The following is a 22,685-nucleotide window of genomic DNA, read 5'->3' as shown; positions in this document are numbered from 1 at the left end:
CTATTTCTGTTGTCAAGTTCCATGTGCAAAAGGGGACAGGAGGGTCACCCACACTAAGTTGAATATATGTATATATATATGTATGTATATATATATATATGTGTGTGTGTGTGTACAGTGTGGGTGACCCTCTTTCAAATGAGGTATCAGTCACCAGAATCCATGGAACCGTTGCAGAGTTGTGAGCATAAGTAAAAAAAATATGGTAATTTAGAGAAGTAATGGTGGCGTTCCCTTTATGCTTATAGGGGCGATCACATCAATAAAAGCTGTAAAGCCACAGATACAGCAGCAGAAGCGTCTCCCCACTCTATTGAAGGGATGGGCGGGCGATACCAGTGCAATCGTCACTAAAAGTACAATGGGAACTCCCCCATTACTAGTTTCCCTAAATTAGTATATTTTTACTTTTGCTCATCTTTTTGCAACAGGCCCACATAGTCTGGTGACTGAAACCTCATTAGAAAGATGGTCACCCACACTATAAGCATATATGTTCAGCTTAGTGTGGGTGACCGTCTTGTCAATTTTCTTTTAAGGCATGAAAACACATTCACTCTAAATTAAACCAAAAAACACAGAAATGGATCCTTTTTGCAGAGGTAACTGTGACCATTTCTACAGAAGTGTACTATTTATGTCTCTAGAGCACTGTTTCTAAACCAGTGTGCCTCCAGTTGTTGAAAAACTACAACTTTTTTCTTGTATTTGTTTAATTCATAGTTGTTTCACTGTCCTGCAAATTTCACCAGGAAGTTTGCCGACTATTGCTTGTGCGTAAACAAATTTAATGATCTACGGCAGCTTTAATTGTCCCGCTTTATGCGGAGTTTCATTTGTACTTTTATGGGCTGTTTGATTTTATTATGGTTATGAAGTTCCCTTCTGACTGCATCTGAAAAAACATGGAAGCTCCCAAAACGGCATCTATTTATAATGGAAAATTACTTTACCAGCCTTCACATTGCTGTTTGGTTAAAGTTAATAACACCCCACTTCTGAGATGTGCAAATGTCCTTAAAGTCGCTGAAGAAAAGGTGAATGAGATTGAAGAAACATTAAATAGGTTTGTGGTTAGCTCAGTTTGCTCTATTTGGATAATATTTTTACATTCCCTCTGCGACTGTTCATCCTCCTGTCTGAGACGCTCGCTCCAGCCAGGCTCCAAATCAGGGGGCTTTCAGATTTTAATTTAGTGGAGGCGTTAGGAAAAGCAGATGATTCCAGGTGATAAGTTAAAGTAGATATCTGGTAGGTGAAAAGTTAAAGCCATTTATTAGAGAAGATAGGGCTATGAGATTCTTCAATGTGACGCGAGACACTGGGCCAGAATCTAAACCAGCAGCTCAGGCTTATGATTGGAAGATAGGTCTGAACGGATGCTCACACTGTACATTGGGGCCAAGAAGCCTGCAATGTAGAACATAATAATTACACGGCTTTTTTCTCCATGATAAAACACTCTTGCCTGCCACTTTAAGTCAGGAAAGGTTACAGCACTTGGAGACATTGTTTTAATTGGTTTTGGGCTTATGATTTCAGAGGTTGGGGTTCAAATGAATCTGTTTTCTGCTCTGACTGTTTGCAGTGCTTTACCTTGTTTAAAGTGTCCGATGCACAGAATAAGATGGAAACTAGCAAACATTAATCACCAGGTTGCACTTTCTATATACTGCGGACATGCTGATTCAGGCATTAATGGAACACAATGAAGATGGTCTAGAGTTTATCTAAAAAAAAATAAAAAATTCTTATCAACTGTAATATAATTTTCAGCTTTATGAGGTGTAGTATAAAATAATATGGAAGGTTAGTGTTATATAATAGTTGTTTTGCATTTCAGCCTCAAGCTAATTTGCTATTACATGCCCCTTGAAAGAAAGGTTCTAAAATCTGTAATGGAATGTATGTAATATAAAATGCCTGTAAATATTAAGTTATGATTGTATTATATAATGCATATTTGTATCTATATTTATAAAGTTATATATATCATAAATAGATTTTTATTTAATTTTAATGCATTTCTAGAGTTGTGCAAAAGTTACAGACCATCGTTTTTTGTATTCTGCCTCTACTTACAACTTGATGTAATAGTAGTGTTTCATCAGGGTGATCACACATGTACTGTCACTGTGCCCATGCAGTCACTTGCCATCACATACTGTTATACACTTCTGGATTGTCATACTGCATTTAATATTAAAGGTTTGACAAGCACCAAAGCTCGAAGGCATCTGTCCTGCTTCTCTGTTCCCCACATTTTATAACCTTATGGCTAAACACATTAGATCAGCCATCAGCTTATTGTGTGTATTTTAAAGGGGAAACCCCTATTGACAGTGGCTTATCGCCCATCCAGAGAAATGGCTTTGACATGTTGAAACTCAACATGCCTGATCTCTCTTACTGTTAACTGATATTTTCTATGTATTGTTAGCTTCAGAGAACCGCTGAAAAGTGGTATCTGAAACATTGTTCATACATTGGTAATTGCATTTATTGTGGTTTTGCCCAAACTCACAGCAACCAATCACAGCTCAACTTTCAGTTTACCAGAGCAATTTGAGGAATAACAACAGAGCTGTGATTGGTTGTTATGGGCAAATTGATAATTCCGAACCACTATGTTGTTAGCTTTTGTTTTGGTTTTCTTTTTGTAGTTCTTACTTCTTAAAGAAATACACTGATAAACTTTATTAAATATAGGAGAAAAAAATGCTATTTAATAAAAGCAAATAAACCTTTGTTTCTAATTTCTGTAGGTCAGAAAGGACAATGGTTAAGTGGATTCTTTGACCATGGATCCTTCATGGAAATAATGCATCCATGGGCACAAACTGTTGTAGTTGGAAGAGCCAGGTAAGCAGAAGTGGTTTACACAGAGGGATAAATTCTCCTCAAAGTGTTGTATATTTTCCTTTTAACAGGCAAATAATTTTGTTTACTTTCTGCAGTTCATAATATCGTAAAATAAGGGGTGCTGTTACGAATTACAACTTGCCCCCACAAAAAAACAAGACCTCATCAAATGTTATGATGTCAAAGAAAAATTGGCTTAAAGAGTTAAAATGATTTCTTTCAGAGAGGAATAGGAATGCAAGGTGGCCTTCAGGAAGCCCTTATGGCTGCTATGAGAACCCAAAAGCTCCTTGAAGGGAGGGGGCACAATTATGTGACAAAGAGGTAAAGAGGCTGCTTCTCTCTAACAGGCTAGATGCCATGGGGGATTTAATTTCCAAACCATGGTGCTGCTGATGGTTGATGTTTTTGGAGGGGGCACATACCCCTTAATGCTGCCATTACATAATATTATTGGTAATTGGCAATTACTAAGCAAATACATATTTCCTGAGGTTTAAAAATAATATCTGAAGGTATTTTGTTCTTTTAGTGTATTGTACACATTACACCTAGAGCGTGGTCCAGACTAAACATAGCGTAGTCATCTGTACTTTTCTGTCTAGAGTTGTTTGGACGCTATTGTAGAGATTCACTACAGTGATTTGAAAAATGGTGGTGCATGCTGTTAAAACAAAGACTACTGAGTGATAAAGGAAACTGTTTTCTATTTACAGTTTTTTCAGGCGACAGTGTTCAATAACCCTACCTTACAAGAATAAATATTGATAAAAGGAATGGCAAACATTTCACAAGAATTACAATGAGCAGGGCTAAGAAAAACGACTTTATAGGACAGATATATGCATACTTGTGTGTGTGTGTGTGTATATATATATATATATATATATATATATATATATATATATTGTAAGGATTTCTCCCTGGGGATAGCTCTGGGATCGTCCTTGACACAGCCACAGCACACGTTTTCCAATTCAATAAGCAGGCAAAAAACAGTATTTTATGCAATTCCGGCCCCTCGCCAGCTTTATTACAGGTTTCAGGATAAATAAAAACATAAGACAGGAACAAACAAACCATAGACCGTCTAGTCACTAAACAATCCAGCACAATCCATCAACTGGTGGGCTTTTCTCATTTCTGGTTTTACTGAAGATTCTATTTCAGTCAGAGGCACACTTGTCACTTGAGTCTCTGGATCCTTTTGGACTTGACTCACGGTCTGTTCTTCAGCTCTCCCAGCAGTCTGGCAGACCCCTATCTGGCATATATCTAATGACTGCTGACACCCCCTATCCTCAGCCTCTGTTGAGTAACTCTCAACTAGTGTGTGGTGCAAGTCAAGTGTTGTGGGCCTATCAGGTATACCCGCTCTAGATACCAGACAGTCTTCCCATAATTGCTGGAAAAAATGGAAAATCCGTTCCCAGTACTACATCATACTCCAAGGAGGGCTTTATTGCAACCTTGTGACTCACGGTACCATAGGGAGTAGAAATAAAGACATTAACAGTTTTACAACCCCAAATAACTGCCTGTATAGACACTATGAGAGGGTCTGGCTTCACCAGACTTATTATACCCCTAGGCTCTAGCAAAGCAGTCATCTTTTTACCATCTAATACCAGCTCACACAGGTTTTCTTTTGTCCCGTCAGAGTTGGCAGAAGTACACATTACTTCAGAACACATAGGCATGAATAAAAAAATAAAAAAAATAAAACATTATCACACTGCATAGGTTCAAAATTTACAGGACAGCTCACACAGTCAAGTAGTGACACACCACCCATCATCACCTCAGGAACCTTTGTTTACGATTTCTCACTCTCCCCCTCCCACAACTGCCAAAAATATGGGAAGTCTCTGCCCAGTATAATCTCTATCTCAAGCTCGGCTCACACCTCCATAACATGGCTCACTGTCCCATAACAGGTTTCAAAGTCAATCAGAACAGTCTTACCAGGCTCTGGTCGGGCCTTCAAAAAGGTTATTATGTGCGGCAGGACTCTGGATACAGCCTGACGACAGTCCAAATAGTCCAAAACCCCAAACAGTGGGATTCCACCCACCATCAACTCAGGGATCCTCATATTCATCTTTTCTGGCCTCCTGACCAGAGGATAATCAGTGGCGAAGACGTCCTCTTGCTGAACTGCAGCTCATCAAGGTGCTCACCATAGCATCCATCTTGGTGACAAATGGTTGCTGTCCACGTTGGTTGCTCCTAGCAATGGCATTTCAACCTTGACCCATCTTTGCAGAACAAACTACACGGCTTACTGCTGTTGCGCTGCGCAGGTGGCCCATCCACCTGTCACCTTAGCTGAGAGAGTGCTCACTCGCTTGACGTGATCCGTTGCCCCTAACAACGCTTTCACCACAGGCTCAGTCCTGCTCTTGTACTCCACAGCTGGACCTGTCCCACTTGCAACATGCACGGTTTGTTGCTCCTTGCAACAACTTCACTGCAACTCGACCGTTGGTTGCTCTTAGCAACGTGCTGCCCGCATCCTCCACCAATTGTAAGGATATCTCCCTGGGTATAGCTCTGGGATTGTCCTTGACACAGCCAAAAGACATGTTTCCACTTCAATCAGCAGGCAAACAACAGTACTTTATGCAAATCCAGCCCCTCGCCAGCTTTATTAGACAGGTTGCAGGATAAATAAAAACATAAGACAGGAACAAACAAAACCCTAGACCATCTAGTCACTAACTAAACAATCCAGCATGCCCTGACTATCAACTGGTGGGCTTTTCTTGGCCAGTTAAACTTATGCCTTATGCAACCTTCTACTCACTGTTCACACACAGCATTTGCAACCTCTTGCTTTGTGTGCTAAGACTCCTTGTCTTCTCCACTTGACTGTTGGGGCCACTCACAGCTCGGGCTGTGTGTTCCTCACCAGGACCCCTACCTCCCCCCCTACAGCCACCTTGCGGTCTTCTGGGGAGACCCCCAACTATTCGGTCTGGCTTCCTTTTAAACACACTTCCCCTTTCTGCTACCTCATTAATTAGACCACAGGTTTCTCTAGGGTTAGCTTGGGAAATACACCCTTCCCTTCCCACAGTGTCGCAATATATATATATATATATATATATATATATATATATAGTCAGGAATATATATAGAGAGAGTCAGGAATGACAGGCAGGGATCGCTATATTTCTGCAAGATTCCTCCTTTTTTATCTATGAGACTCAAGGAAGTTAACATCTCATTCAAGAAAATGTGTGAAATCCAAGGTAAATGGCTTTCCTCAGCAAAAAATAACTTGCTGGGGAATTTAAAAGGGTACTCGCCCCGCCAGAGGATAGAGGATAAGATGTCTGATCATGGGGGTCCGATGCCCCCCCCCCAATCTCCGGGTTAGCGCCGCTACATTAGAAAAAGGGAACCTTGGAGCCACTCCCCCTCCATTCATGTCTATGAGGGGGCATCACAGTGATGTACTAGACATGAATGGAGGGGGCGTGACAGCTGTGGTTGCCCATCATCCAGCATGGAGTTTGATCCTTGCAACGGATGACTGAGGTGCCACGCCGAAGATTTTAAGTGTGTATTGGCCAAAACCAGTAGATCACATCTGAACTTTATCTACCTCTGTGGTTTTACATTTCTTGTCAACTTGCTGAATATTTTGATGCATTATGCATATCTGTTTTTTTTTCCTATAGTTTTCACTGTACTTCATCTTATAACCTGTAGATGTCATTGTCTCACTTATTAATTGTATGCATTCTAGAGGAATTTATGTAAATGCATGAATTTTATTCAAAGGTAAAATGAATGACCTCAGAGTAAGCTGGAAGAACAATGAAAATATGTTTTACTGTTCACAACAGGGCATATATGTTCTCCAAGCTGTACGTTGTATATGGTGGCTGTTTCTTTAACAAAATAAAAATAAAACGCCAGTACCAGCTTGATTGACATCTTCACAAACCTGACCTCGAGAACATCAGTCAAGTCTGGTAGGGCAGGATTAGGGTATAGGGACATCTTCAATATATACAGCTCAGTAGCAAATGACACAAGCAGGGAATAAAGTTCTTTTTTTTCCCTATAATGATGCCTATATTTGGGCAACTGAGGACAACTTTGGGATGTTGTCTATAATAAAAGTTTATTAATTTTGTTTTCATGTGTTACGTGTTAATCCACCAATATTACCATTTCCTATGTTTATGAAGGGTAAAAACAGTTGCTGTTTTTATTGCAGTATTTACACCAAAGGTAAACTGCATTAAGTCAGATGCTATACTCTAGAGAGTGTCCTGTTTTCCACTGCCTCCCTTCCCCCATTTGTTTAGACTTTTTGAAGACCCTGGGCGACCCCTTTAGAAAGAAAGTGGCTACCCTAAAATCATGGCAAGTTCTCTTTGCCAAAGTCAAAAAGGCTGTAGAGCTTCAGGCAACTTACTATCAAGTAAAAGTCTCATGTACTGTGTGAAGAGATCCTGCCTGTGCTTTACTACATTAGTATGGTCTCCACATGTCACTGTTTGCCAGGTCATTATCGGGAGTGCCTTATTTTTTTTCTTTGTTTCTTGCTCAAGAATGCACAGAGGGATAATATTTATATGAGTAGTGCTCCAAAGGAAGAGGGGGGGGGGGGGTTCACTAATATCTGCACTCTGTATATGTCTGCAACTGAATGTCTTGGGGTCAGTCTTTGTCCTACTTCTTCCTCCTGCTTCTCTAAAGGATTGTGTCATTTGATACAGGTCCTACAATTCACTTACATCTCTGACATCCCCTAGTACTTTTGGGATGTTCTTCAGTTTGTTAGGGAACTCTGGAGGGATACAAGCCTGACTTGTATTAACTAGACTATAAGCTCATTCGAGTGAAGGACTTAACGTACCTGCCTTTGAGTGCTGTGCCCCTTTTTCTCTCCTCAGAACATGCAGTGAACGGATCTATGGAAAGTCTCATAGATCATAAAGCCTCATGATCTATCTAATGTGTCTGGTCTTATGCAGGATAACACAGATTGTGCATATGAATTCTATGTTCTTTTTTTTTTTGTCAAAGCAAAACTTTGTTTACTGAAACTACCCTGTTAAACTTTTGTTCAACTTTTCTTTCACTTTGAGCCACCTGGCACCAAGGTATAACTAATGTATAAAAACTAGAATTGGTCTGTTTCTAAAGCAGTGACATTTTGACAAGAAAAGGATGTAATAGACATAACTGTATTCTTCAGAGAATGCTTCCTGTAAGTGCCTCCAAAACTCATCTTTTTGTGTGTACTGTATGTTTGTAATATATGTGTTCTTGGCTGTAAATTGTCTTTTATTATACTCCAGCCTCTAGTCCGAGGATGTGCCATAAAACAAGATGTAGCATCTCCATGTGCAGAGACTGATAAAATTTATATGAAGTATAATGGAAAGCAGAAGTTGTTTTGAGCCATTTGTCCCCATTTCATAAATAATAATCTTCTGATAAAGATACTTATTATTAGCTCAAAGGCCTCATTATATGCAACTTAGGTTTTGTATTTAGTGCACTTGTGAAATGTATTATTGTTAATCAGGGGAGGGGCGTTTGTCGTGTATTAGATGATGTAAGGGTGTCCGTACATCATAATGTGCTGCCCTGCAAAACTGTATTTTTGAATTGCAGCTTTCAACAGGTGTACAAGTAAATTACATGATTTTAGTGCACACTGCTGCTTCAGGCTTCTTTACCAAACAAAATAATTATATTAATTGACCTCCTTAATAAGTATTATTTTTTATTTCTGATTGTTGGTGCGCAGAGCTATCGCCACCTTCTTGACTCAACAACAACCTACAGGTGTGGAAAACCACACAACAGAATTGTGAATATACCCCAGTTAGAAGTAACTTATGACAAGTATGATCATGTATAAAAGTGATTTTATTGAAATATATAGTTTAAAAAAATACATATACGTATATCTGAAATCACAGAATCAATTCATAAAGGGTAGCATAAAAATAAAGAATATATATATATAAAAGAATAAAATATATAAAAAATATAGGGTGGATACTGGGGTGAGAAAACCTGTATGCCAATAGAATGGGTGAAGAGATAAAAAAGTTGCTTGGGAAGTCACGGTGCTGATAGTGAGCTGCAATTAATGGTTATAAATAAATTAATATCTACGGGGGTTGCATGCACAAGGTAAGGGAAAAGGGGGGAAGGGCGTCGTGCAGGAAATGTGCAAACAAAATGTGCAATACTTGTGGAATTAAATACCACGCAATGGCCAGTCAAGACAAAAAATATATGTGATAAAATTATTAGTTAGAAACCAAAGCAGAAAAAAAACAAATAAAGCACAGCACTCAAGTGAGTTAAAACAAGTGCAAAAATTACCGTGCAGGTGAAGTGGGCAAGGACATTGACATGCAACCCAAAGAGAGGAGAATACTGCCTGGGTGACCCAGTAAGGTGCTAACAATAAGCAATAACAACCAACAGGCAGATAGCAGCAATAATATGGATAGCAGCAGATAGATAGCAGCACTCCTTGACAAAGCCGCTTCTGGCGAAACGCGTCGGAGAGGTGGACTGGGGTGAGTCCTGTGCCAGCCTATACCAAACGGTCTTTCTTTGTATATCATTCTTTGCTGCTAGTCACTACTCAAATTTGCTGCTATCTATCTGCTGCTATCCATATTATTGCTGCTATCTGCCTGTTGGTTGTTATTGCTTATTGTTAGCACCTTACTGGGTCACCCAGGCAGTATTCTCCTCTCTTTGGGTTGCATGTCAATGTCCTTGCCACTTCACCTGCACGGTAATTTTTGCACTTGTTTTAACTCACTTGAGTGCTGTGCTTTATTTGTTTTTTTTCTGCTTTGGTTTCTAACTAATAATTTTATCACATATATTTTTTGTCTTCACTGGCCATTGCGTGGTATTTAATTCCACAAGTATTGCACATTTTGTTTGCACATATCCTGCACGACGCCCTTCCCCCTTTTCCCTTACCTTGTGCATGCAACCCCCGTAGATATTAATTTATTTATAACCATTAATTGCAGCTCACTATCAGCACCGTGAATTCCCAAGCAACTTTTTTTATCTCTTCACCCATTCTATTGGCATACAGGTTTTCTCACCCCAGTATCCACCCTATATTTTTTATATATTTTATTCTTTTATATATATATATATATATATTCTTTATTTTTATACTACCCTTTATGAATTGATTCTGTGATTTCAGATATACGTATATGTATTTTTTTAAACTATGTATTTCAATAAAATCACTTTTATACATGATCATACTTGTCATAAGTTACTTCTAACTGGGGTATATTCACAATTCTGTTGTGTGGTTTTCCACACCTGTAGGTTGTTGTTTTAGTTGCTCTTTTAGTGAATAATAAACCCCCTCCCCTATCTATATTATATTCTTTTATTTGAGCCCTTGAGGAAAGTCTTTTTCGGTCACACCTTCTTGACTCATCAGACCCCTGCAATCTCGCTGTAGGTTGTCTGATTAGTCTCTCAAAGCTCCCGATGCTTCAGATGCCATGTCAGATGGTATAGATAATGGCATCTGAAGGGTTAATGGTAGGCATAAGTGTGATTGCTGATGTCCGCCATTAGCAGCGGGTCCCCAGCTGATAACAGCTGGGATCCCCAATCTATCAAAAACTAGTGCAGCTCCTGCACTCGCTTAAAGTCTTGATGAGACCCATGAATATAGGTTCCTAGAATAATACAGTCTGTCTCAGTATAAGCAGTCCAATGATAGCTTACAATTGTCCCCCATGGGGACTTAAAAAGTGTTAACAAAATATCAAATAAGTTTTTAAATATATATACAAAAGACCCTTCCCTGTTTACTACCTTTGTAAAAAAATAATAATAATAATTTTAAATTGCTGCATGTGGAATTGCCTGAACTATTAAAAGTTACTATTGTTTAGTTCTATGATCCTGTACAGTGAACAGAGTAAATAGGGAAAAAAGACAAACGTTAGTATTGCTGATCGCATTCTATGTCATAATTTTACATACATATATATATATATTTTTTTAGTAATCAAAAAGCCCCAACAAAACAAAAATAGTACTGATAAAAGCTATAGATCATGACATAAAAAATGGTAAAAATAAAAAAATATAGGGGATAGAAAAGGTTAATTTTAAGTATATATTTTTTAAGTGTTAATTGTTTGAATTTAGTAAAATAACATAAACCCAATATAAATTGGGTGTTTTTGTAATTGTGACAATCTACACAATAAAAATAAAACTTGTACTGTAATTTTTACCGTAAACTTCATTGCAAAAAAGGAACCCCACCCCCAAAATTGCAGGGAAGGGGTTAATCTCACCCCACATATGTATGTTTTTTATTTGTTTCCCCACAGATTTTATGATAAAGTGACTGATGTCATTACAAAGTGATATTGGTCCTGCATAAAACCAGCCCCTTAGATGGTAAATTCAGAGTCATGGGGACGATTTATCACAACCAGTGTAGAGGTAGAGATGGCTTCTTTTATTTTTCGGAGGCCTTTTTAAAATTGAAAGAAGCAATCTGATTGCAATGGACAACTTCACCACTCTTCCTCTGCACAGATTTTGAGAAATCTCACCCTATGTCTTTTAGAAATTGAACAGAAAAAAAATGAAGCTGCAAAAATCGAAAATTGTTTGCACTATCAAGGAGTTAAAATGTTTTCTCCTTTAATCTGAGTCAGCTGACACCAATAGCAGAAGAAAGTAGGATAAAGGTTGGATTTACCTTCCTTGTATCTTGGGATACAACTTGCTTCCTGGGATGTATCTTCTGCTCAAATTATTATCCAGAATTCTATTCTGTGATGTACAGATTTGCTCCAATGCTTTTGTTGGTCCTCCGCATTGCTGTTATATAATAAAAGAACATTTACTTTATCAGGGCATTAAAAAGACATTTTATGGCAACAGGAAAAACAAAATAAGGGCTCCGGGTACGTTCACACAGGTGGGTTATGAGCGCATTTATTGCTGCAGGTTTGAGCCACTATGGTTGTTCCTTGGATGATATTCTGCAGTGAAAAATGTGCAGCAAACAGCTTTGAGGTCAAAGAAATTGGTTGCAGATTTTCTACTGTGGAAAATTGGCCGCGGAAACACACACATAACCTGCATGTGTGAACGTACCCTAAAAAATAAGCCATGCTCCCCTGCATAATCCCCTGTTGCTGCTGTTCCAACAGTGCCCGTTCCCTGCTAGTAAGCTCTTCCTGGGGCACCATACAGTGGCCACAGAGGTGACCTACCTCACCCAGTGATTGACTGAGTAAGCATATCCTCTGTTTCAAAATGCAAGAAGGAAGTGTTAATTAGCAGAGATGAGGTGCCGCCAGAACTGCAGCAAGGCTTTGAGGTAAGTATAGGTTATTTTTTATTATTAAACCAGCCTGTGCCCGAATAGCCAGTGATTAAAATCACATATGTTCTTTTTATTTTGTTAATGTAATAGCATAAAAGTTATGGACATTTTAACATAGAAACATTATTTTTACATCTGATATTTTTGACCTACATAATTTCAAGCTGCAATATTTATACATTTATTCATTTTCATAGCCCCCTATACACAGTTTGGAATCTTCTCCGGGTTTAAGACTTTTCTTGTGTGGGTGTGCTCCGCCTAGAATACATGCTGGATGTGAGATGATGTGTATCCAGGATGCTGCTACCTTTACTAACCCTTCTGTATTGTTGTTGAATACGTGTGGGCTTACATATTGTTTTTTGGTAGTTTATTATATATTTTATTGGCAAATGTACATTGCAAATGAAGTGTGAAAGTTGCTTAACATTAAGAGAAGATAGAGGTAGATACCTTTGTGAATCCTTGAGGATGCCAAGAGTCAGAGAGCCACTAGTCTTATATTAGTGGCCTAACCCCTTTTTAATTTTGCATATAGGAAGCAAATGAACAATAAAAAATCATGCCAGTAGAAAGTATTGACTTCACAGAGGACTTGTAGTCTCTGCTGATTTTAACTTCCTTGTGAAATAACAATTCTTGATTATGTCCTTTTATATACCGTATTTTTTTTATGTTGTCACCATTATTTAGGTGTATGTATGTATTATACCTTTTAATATCACTATCTTCTGTACCCCAATGTGGTCTCCTCTTACTCCCTGATGAGCCCCTGCAATATACGGGCTAAACGCATTGGCAAGAGAGGTTCGCCACTGTGCGGTGTCCATGTATATAAATTCTTTGGTTTTTTGGTTTTCCCTACCCTTGTTCCACACTTAGTGATAGGAGTCCTCCCTATTAAGGCAGGGTCTTTAATGTAGGTACTCACCTGTATCCTTTCCCCCTATCCCAGCACTGTACCATTATTTTATTTTTGTAATTTTTTATCATTTGTGAAGTAAAAGTTAAGTTTTACAATATCGAGAGCGTTATTGGTGATTTTCTACAACTATTTATATTGAATTTGCCCCACCAAGGGACATGCTATCGATTTGGTCTCTGGGTACCAGGTATCATTCACCAAACTGTTGTGTCATTTATTTCCTTTTAAACTGTATCTAGTGTAATTTCTGTTATTCGTCTTGAAAATGTATGAAAAAATAGATGACTAGATATTGGTTTAGAATTCCTAAAGTATTAGGAATGCAAGTATGTACTCCAAAAGTCGTGTCAACTGCCTTACATATACCGCGGTTGGTTGTCAGGTGAGTATGAGCAGTCGAGCTTGCTCCATTCCTTCTCACCTTTTAATATCTATAACTCCTGCCTCCTACAGAGCCATATTATAGCTTGTTTTATGTGAGACCAATTGTACTTTGTAATGACCTCACTCGTTTTATCACAACTACGGTGAAATACCCCCCCCCCCCTCCTCTCCCTCCCCAAAGAAATACATTTTTCTACACAGTGCACTTTACTGTAAAATTAATATTTTATTTATTTATTTATTCTATAGGTCAATACTATTACAACTCTACCCAATATTTATAGGTTTTGTTTTATTGTACTACTTTAAAAAAATATAAATGTTTTTATGAAAATAAGTATGCTTAAAATTGTCCTATTCTGACCCCTACTTTTTTTTTATTTTTCTGTGTATGGGGATGTATGAGGGCTCATTTGTTTGCGCCGTGATTTGTAGTTTTTACCGGTACCATTTTTGTTTATTTTCTGAGCACTTTTTATTCATTTTGGTACCATTTTTGTTTAGTTTCTGATCACTTTTTATTCACTTTTTTTTCTGGTATATGAAGTACCAGCCATTAATCCTCTAGATGCCACGAACAATACTGATCACGGCATCAAAAGCAGTTCTGCACTTTGTGAGACATATCCACCACCGCAGTACATTTATGGTGGTCCTGTGAGTCAATATTGCAAGCGGAGCTCTACTTACTTGCTCAAGGGCTGGTCCAGGGATCTTCTTGTATGATCTGCCGGATAGTTTAAAAAAGCCAAAATATTTCACCTTGCATCATTCCAGGGGTACATTTCTGCTCTGGCCATCTAGTATCAAATCACCTCCAGTTATGGAAGTGTTAAACTGAAAAAGCATAAGAGTATACACAGTCATCACATCATGCAAACCCAGTCACTTCCATTAAATTCATTACTAACATTTAAATAGAAAAAAAAAAAGTTCAATAAGAATGTAACCAACTCTATACGAAGAATAAATAGACTATTACTCAGCGTGCATGAGGGAATTATTTCACTTCGCAGCCTCTGCTTCTCATGAGTCACTGGTGTTTTACACTCTATGCATACATCACTATGTGAGCATCATCTTCTTCCCTAAATGTATGGTCTGTGCACAAGGAAATATGAAGGCACTTTTTATTTCTCTATCATTCCCTGCCTCGCATTCCCTTCTCAGCGGAGCAATCAAAATAGTCTGGTTGCTCCATCTGAGAGGCATGGAAATAACTGTAAGAAGAAAATGGCTTTGTGTAGAGTGAAAAGGAATACAAATGGATTGCAAAAATCTGGAGTAGCAATGCAATAGTTCTGCCACTTCAGTGCCATATGCTATGTTTGTATTGGCAACACTATATATATATATCTATCTATCGATCTATCTAATCTATTTTGTCTCACCTACTTTATCTAATATTTCTAGTATATCTACTTAAAGGGGTACTCCGGTGGAAAACTTTTTTTTTTTTTTTAATCAACCGGTGCCAGTAAGTTAAACAGATTTGTAAATTACTTCTTTTAAAAAAATATTAATCCTTCCAGTACTTATTAGCTGCAGAATACTACAGAGGAAATTATTTTCTTTTTGGAACACAGAGCTCTCTGCTGACATCACAAGCACAGTGCTCTCTGTGACATCTCTGCCCATTTTAGGAACTTTCCAGAGTAGGAGAAAATCCCCATAGCAAACATATGCTGCTCTGGACAGTTCCTAAAATGGACAGAGATATCAGCAGAGAACACTGTGCTTGTGATGTCAGCAGAGAGCTCTGTGTTCCAAAAATAAAAGAATTTCCTCTGTAGTATTCAGCAGCTAATAAGTACTGGAAGGATTAAGATTTTTTTTTAATACAAGTAATTTACAAATCTGTTTTACTTTCTGGCACCAGTTGATTAAAAAAAAAAAAAAAGTTTTCCACTGGAGTACCCCTTTAATCTGTCAAGTCTGCTTCTAGTAGCCAGCTCCTAAACACTAGTAGCCAGAAAGGACATGTGTATAAAGCCCCTACCCCAGTCGAAATTACTTTTAAACCATCTTGGGTGACCCCTAAAGTTCTTCCTTCATAGTCATAGTAAAATTAGTGTGTTCTCCCACCCCATCTATTCTATATAAGTAGTATGAGCAGCAGGAACATTACTCTTATGCTGTTTCAGTTTAACACTTCCATAACTGGAGGTGCTTTGGAACTAAATGGCCAGAGCAAAAGTGTACTCCCTGGAATGATGCAAGGTGAAATATTTTAGTCTTTTCAATCTATCCAGCAGATAATACAAGAAGATCCCATTTTCCCTAGTAGCAGTAGCTACAGCAGAGCACCATCATTTCTTCAATTAATAGTAGTGGTAGCAGGGTTTCCCTATTCACCAATATTAGTACCCCCCCCCCCCCCCCACTTACCAAGTAGTAGTAAGCAAATTCTAAGGTTAATTTTCATTTCCCCCCAGTAGAACCATTAGCTGTCTTTTTTCCAACTCTCTCTCATCTACATTGGAGCTTTCCCCCACTTACTTACCTCCCACACCCTCCTGTGACATGGCATTGTTTGCTGGTAGCTCTATGCAGCAGACAGAACTGCATCGTCCTGCTTGCATTCAGCAGTGAGTTTACACTCTAGGGTGAATCAATTTGGAGCGCAACTTTCACATAAAAATAGGCCAGTCATCACAGACTACAAGCTGATTACTGGTATACTGCAGCAGTACCTTTGTTTTGGCACTCCTGTCTCCTGTGCTGTAAAAATGACTTTTATCCACAGTCACCAACAGCCGGAGAAGCGTGGCCAGAGGTCGGCGATGCCCCAACGTCACAGCATCGGCACGCATGTGCTATCTTTTTCTATTTGTCAATGGTGCATGCATGGCAGAGCTGAGTGTCGCTCAAACTAAGGGGGTGCTGACACGTCGAGGAAGGCGAGGCGTAGTAGCCTAGGACATTGCGGACCCCTGGTCATGCCTCTCCGGCTGTTGGTGGCTAGGCAAAAGTCAATTTTGTGACATAGGAGATAAGGAGTGCCCAAACAATGGTATGGCTGCAGTAAACCTGTAATCATCTTGTAGGCTGTGTTGACAGGTTATTGACCTATTTTTAAGTGAAAGTTGCGCTTTAAGTGCTCTAAAGTGTGAAGCTAGTAAACACTTCACAAAATTGTGGCAGGATTTGTTTCACACACAGATAGTAAAATATCTAATACTGGCACCCAGCAGAATAGCTAATGTCTCTAATATTAAATATATAACATTGCACACATGTAGGCAACACTCTCCTGTCAAGGAGTTTCCCCTACACACACCACCATTGCTAGGGTACATATTAGATTTTGCCACATTCCTCCCCTTTAATGAAAAACAAAAATGAAAAATCACAAAAAATACAAAAACGACTAATGCATATCTTAAATTAAAGAGGATCTACCAGCTGTATATGCTGAAGGCAAGCCAGGCGGCTTTCCAGGGTGTGGCACTTGAGCAGCTTGTCCCCACCTCCTTGACACTTGAGTATTGAAAAGGCAATTTTATAAGTTTGACAACCACCATCTGCTCCAGGAAATGTACAGAGCAGAAGAGATTTGCTACTGCTCTGGATGATTCCTGAAACGGACGGATGGGGCAGCAGGGAGCACCATGCCTGACTTGAAAGAACTACACAACTTCCTCCAAGAAGCAGCTGATAGGTGCTGCAAAGTGTGAGCTTTTTTTTTTTTAAATAAAAGTAATTTACAAATATGTATACCTTTCTGGCACCAGTTTATTAAAAAAAAAAAAAAAAGTTCTTAAAGGGGAACTCCTGTTGAAAAAAATTGGTGTCAGCAGAGAGCACTGTTGTCAGACAGAAAAGAAATTCACAAATTTCTCTGTAGTATACAGCAGCTGATAAGTACTGGAAGGATTAATATTTTTTAATAGAAGTAATTTACAAATCTACATGTATAAAAACCTGTGTGATGGCGCACAGATATGAGGATAGATGGAAAAATGCAGTGGTACTTACTGAAGATATTGAGTTATAATCGCAAGGATGAATGTTGGGATATGATAATGATTCCTAATCAATTATAGAGGTCCCTCCCAAGAGGAAATGATGATGTTCCGATATTGTGCTTATTATAGTATTGGTTGAAAATCCTGATGTTCATGTGCTTCACTTATTGTTCTCAATGTACAGTTCTTGCGGCGGTGATCTGTCACTGTGGAGTGAGTTGCTATATTCCGATGTTATTTTCACTTTTGATACACTGTATTCCAATATGATACTTATGTTGCAGTCCTCCTATTGGCGATCGTGCTATGTCGTCCAGCGCTGTCTGGGTCCCAGAAGGTCCAGCGATGTCAGCGTCTTTGCCGCACAAAGACCTCCGGATCCACTGGTGTCACGAGTCAGCAGGAAGGAGACTAGGAAGGTCCGGGTGGTAGCGGGTGTGTGCACCGGGAAATCTGCTCCGGCCGGTAGCGTCTCACCGGTGCTACCGCACTACTAGTTTTCCGGGGGTTAGCTGAAACCTGTAGGCTGTTCGTGATGTCACAATTACAGCAGGGCGCAGGGGCCAAAAAACCAGCTAACGCGTTTCGGTCGGTATGCTGACCTTCGTCAGAGAACTCTCTGACGAAGGTCGGCGTACTGACCGAAACGCGTTAGACTGGGTTCACATTACGGTTTGTAACTACGGTTCCCGTATACGGCTGGGAGGAGGAGTGGGCGGGGCTTAATCGCGGCGCCCGCACTCAGCCGTATTCGGGAACCGTAGTTAATGTATGTCTATGAGCCGACCGGAGTAAACCGCAGCCTCCGGTCGGCTGCATTTTCGGCCGTATGCGGTTTCCCGACCGCAGGCAAAAACGTGATGTGAACCCAGCCTGAGATGGTTTTTTGGCCCCTGCGCCCTGCTGTAATTGTGATGTCACGAACAGCCTACAGGTTTCAGCTAACCCCCGGAAAACTAGTAGCGCGGTAGCACCGGTGAGACGCTACCGGCCGGAGCAGATTTCCCGGTGCACACACCCGCTACCACCCGGACCTTCCTAGTCTCCTTCCTGCTGACTCGTGACACCAGTGGATCCGGAGGTCTTTGTGCGGCAAAGACGCTGACATCGCTGGACCTTCTGGGACCCAGACAGCGCTGGACGACATAGCACTATCGCCAATAGGAGGACTGCAACATAAGTATCATATTGGAATACAGTGTATCAAAAGTGAAAATAACATCGGCATATAGCAACTCACTCCACAGTGACAGATCACCGCTGCAAGAACTGTACATTGAGAACAATAAGTGAAGCACATGAACATCAGGATTTTCAACCAATACTATAATAAGCACAATATCGGAACATCTTCATCATTTCCTCTCGGGAGGGACCTCTATAATTGATTAGGAATCATCATCATATCCCAACATTCATCCTTGCGATTATAACTCAATATCTTCAGTAAGTACCACAGCATTTTTCCATCTATCCTCATATCTGTGCGCCGTCACACAGGTTTTTATACATGTAGTTATATATATATATTACGTGAACACTAGCCAATACTCACATTTGTGTGTCAGGGCTGCCGTATTGAGGTACCATTTTTTGCGCTAGTATTACATACATATATATTAATTTACAAATCTGTTTAACTTTCTGGCACCAGTTGATTTGAACACATTTGTTTTCTACTTGTTTCCACTGGAGTTCCCCCTTTAAGAGTACGGCTCTCCCACATAATTTACCTCTGTTAAACCAGCATGTCTAAAATCTCTAATCTGTATATGATTATTTGAGCCAAAGGGGTAAAAAAATGCAAGACCAATGAACTGTTATGATCAAGATCATGAGTGTAGCATTTCCATCTTTTTAATTGTTGTTATTGTAGTGTAGGATGTTATTCTATTGTAATCAAAATGAAAAAGAAACCTGGGGGAAATGTGGACATGTCCTTGCATTTTCCAGTCTAATATTGTGTTTTCTTTCCACAATATAGACTGGGAGGTATACCTGTAGGAGTTGTCGCTGTGGAAACAAGGACTGTGGAATTGAGTACACCTGCTGATCCTGCTAATCTGGACTCTGAAGCAAAGGTGGGTTTGCAATTTCGTTGTCATTTAAGGATCCTATACGCATTAGAAGAAAGTCAGCTGTAGCCAGAACATTATGATTATCTAATGTTTATTATCTAATGTGTATGGGTGCCTCCTGACATTTGACAATTTCCACCCCTAAATGTCGATTATCAACTCACAAATATGTAATTCTTGGAATATTATCTCATAACTAAGATCCTCCATGCCCTTACTAGTTTATTTGGCATGGAGGATTTATGCCAAGGAATAAAACCCCAACAAAAACACATACCGTATTTTCCAGCGTATAAGATGACTTTTTAACCCTAGAAAATGTTCCAAAAAGTTGGGGGTTGTCTTATACGCCGGGTGCTGTGGGGTGAACTATGCTGCCAACCTTATGTGGGGGGAACTATACTGCCAACCTAATGTGGTGGAACTATACTGCCAACCTAATGTGGGGGAACTATACTGCCAACCTAATGTGGGGGAACTATACTGCCAACTTAATGTGGGGGAACTATACTGCCAACCTAAAGTGGGGGGAACTATGCTGCCAACCTAATGTGGTGGAACTATACTGCCAACCTAATGTGGGGGGAACTATGCTGCCAACCTAATGTGGTGGAACTATACTGCCAACCTAATGTGGGGGAACTATACTGCCAACCTAATGTGGGGGAACTATACTGTCAACCTAATGTGGGGGAACTATACTGCCAACTTAATGTGGGGGAACTATACTGCCAACCTAATGTGGGGGAACTATATTGCCAACCTAATGTGGGGGAACCATACTGCCATCCTAATGTGGGTAGTACCTAGAGGGGTAGTCTTATATGGCGAGTATATCCCAACCTTCCTGACCTCAAGGAAGGGTTTGCTGTATTTTCTTTGTGTTGTACCTATAACATTACCAAATTCTGCCCATCAAAATCAATGTGCCATTATGGTCTATGGCTAAATCCGTTGATCATCCCTGTAAGCCAGGGGCCATTTGCGGCTCACTGAACAAAAGTTTGTGTCCCGCACCAGGTCTGTGTAATTTGTATTGCCCGACGCCCGGGACATGCAGTCGGGCAGGTAACGCCCGGGACATGCAGTCGGGCAGGTAACGCCCGGGACAAGCGCCGGGCAGGTAACTTCTTCAGGCATTTAGCCCTGCTTCGGGCAAGCAGCGCTAAATGCTGGAATGCCGGAAGGCTTCATTTACCCCGCCCTCCTCCTCCCGGTCTCCGGTTGGCCGGCCCGAGTCTGATGAGGGACATCACGCATGTGACGTCCCTCCACAGACCCGCACAGGAGGACGTCAGTGACGTCACTCGTCAGGCCGCCGCCGGAGAGGAGAAGCGTGTGTGTCTGTGTGAGAGGAGGGGGACGGGGAGGCGACGGCGACGACAATGCTACCTAATTACCTAATGTGGGAATCTGCTTCTACCTAATGTGGGGAACCTGCTACTACCTAATGTGGGGAACCTGCTACTACCTAATGTGGGGAACCTGCTTCTACCTAATGTGGGGAACCTGCTACTACCTAATGTGGGGAACCTGCTTCTACCTAATCTGGGGAACGTGCTTCTACCTAATGTGGGGAACGTGCTTCTACCTAATGTGGGGAACCCGCTTCTACCTAATGTGGGGAACCCGCTTCTACCTAATGTGGGGAACCCGCTTCTACCTAATGTGGGGAACCCGCTTCTACCTAATGTGGGGAACCCGCTTCTACCTAATGCGGGGAACCTGCTACTACCTAATGTGGGGAACCTGCTACTACCTACCTAATGTGGGGAACCTGCTGCCTACCTAATGTGGGGAACCCCCAGAAGTAGCACCCCCATCATCCGTCAGCACATGCTATTACCACACGGGAGTAGGGGGAATGGGGGGGTTGCTGGTGAATGATGAGGGGTGCATGATGGGAGCATTATATGTAAGGGATGCATGATGGGGGCATTATATGTAAGGGACGCATGTGGCCCAGCCTCACCCAGCTGCTACCTCCAGTGGCCCCCAGATAATTTGAGTTTGAGACCCCTGCTTTAAGCTAAACAACTGAGTGCTCAGCAGGGCTTTGGATGGGAGACAGAGAGTGTACAGTAATTGAATTCATCTCAGGTATAACTTTAACTCTTGATAACAGCAAAGGTCAATCGGTTAAGTAGTTAATGGCTTGAGGAAGTTATTATGTAAGGCTGCTTTCACACTATGAGCATTCATCCATTATTAAACGTCCGTTTTCTGTGTAAAAACGGACGTTTAATAACGGATGAAATAACGGGTGCTAATGGCTGAATAAATATTCATCCGTTAAGACCCGTTCTTCCTCATGTATGGCCGAACACCTCTGCCTACAGACTCCCACAGCCGAGATTACTACTACTCCCATCAGACTTCTTTCCATGATGGGAGTAGTAATTCCCTGGCTGCAGATAGCTGGGGAGGCTACATTAGTGTTTGTACTACAACCCCCATCATGGAACAGAGTCTGTTCCATGATGGGGGTTGTAGTACAGGGGCTGAGGGATTGATCACACCGGGTTTCACTTCTGAGACCCGATGCTATCTGAAGTTATTAAGCAGGGGAGCAGGCGGCATGGTCCGCAACCCTGCGATGTATCAGTGTGTTTTAACCTTCATTTTTGAATCCCCCGCGGGGAGCCCTGAATGGCTGGCACTATGCGCTGCTAATAGAAATACTTTTCATTCATATGGCGGCAGGGGTATATGTATATAGAAGCACGGGGGGGCAGACATATAGCGTTATCTGCCCCCCCCCACAGTGCTTCTATATACATATGCCGCTGCAGAGCTATGTATGACAAGTATTTCTATCTGCAGCATCGGGCTGCCAATGCTGCTGCTAAAATGCTTTTCACATATAGCGCTGCAGTGGCATAGGTATATAGAAGCGCTGTGCTGCGAGGGTACATATACATGCGCTGCGGGGGGTATATATTTAATGCAACGGCGGTGTGTATTTTTTTTTTATGCGTCGGCGGGGGGAATATATTCAATGTGCCGACGGGGGGGGGGGGTATATATTTATTAGTGCCCCGGCGGGGGTCATATCTAATGCACTGCTGGGGGGCTAG

The 22,685-nt window shown here is 40.7% G+C and overlaps 1 protein-coding gene across 2 annotated transcripts in view; it reads left to right on the top strand.

Moving 5' to 3' along the window:
* The window catches only part of ACACA (acetyl-CoA carboxylase alpha), a 403,267-nt gene that overhangs the window by 280,044 nt on the left and 100,538 nt on the right, over positions 1-22,685 (top strand). For both annotated transcript variants that reach the window (XR_008888830.1, XM_056557545.1), the window contains exons 47-48: positions 2,766-2,862; positions 19,515-19,611. Coding sequence is in view for 1 of the 2 variants with exons in the window: in XM_056557545.1 (XP_056413520.1) it covers positions 2,766-2,862; positions 19,515-19,611 (194 nt within the window). In the remaining variant the exon portion in view is untranslated. The remainder of the gene's footprint in view (positions 1-2,765; positions 2,863-19,514; positions 19,612-22,685) is intronic.

The sequence above is a fragment of the Hyla sarda genome, chromosome 2 (assembly GCF_029499605.1).
Source record: "Hyla sarda isolate aHylSar1 chromosome 2, aHylSar1.hap1, whole genome shotgun sequence".
NCBI lineage: Eukaryota > Metazoa > Chordata > Amphibia > Anura > Hylidae > Hyla > Hyla sarda.
This window is presented reverse-complemented; position numbering and strand designations above follow the sequence as displayed.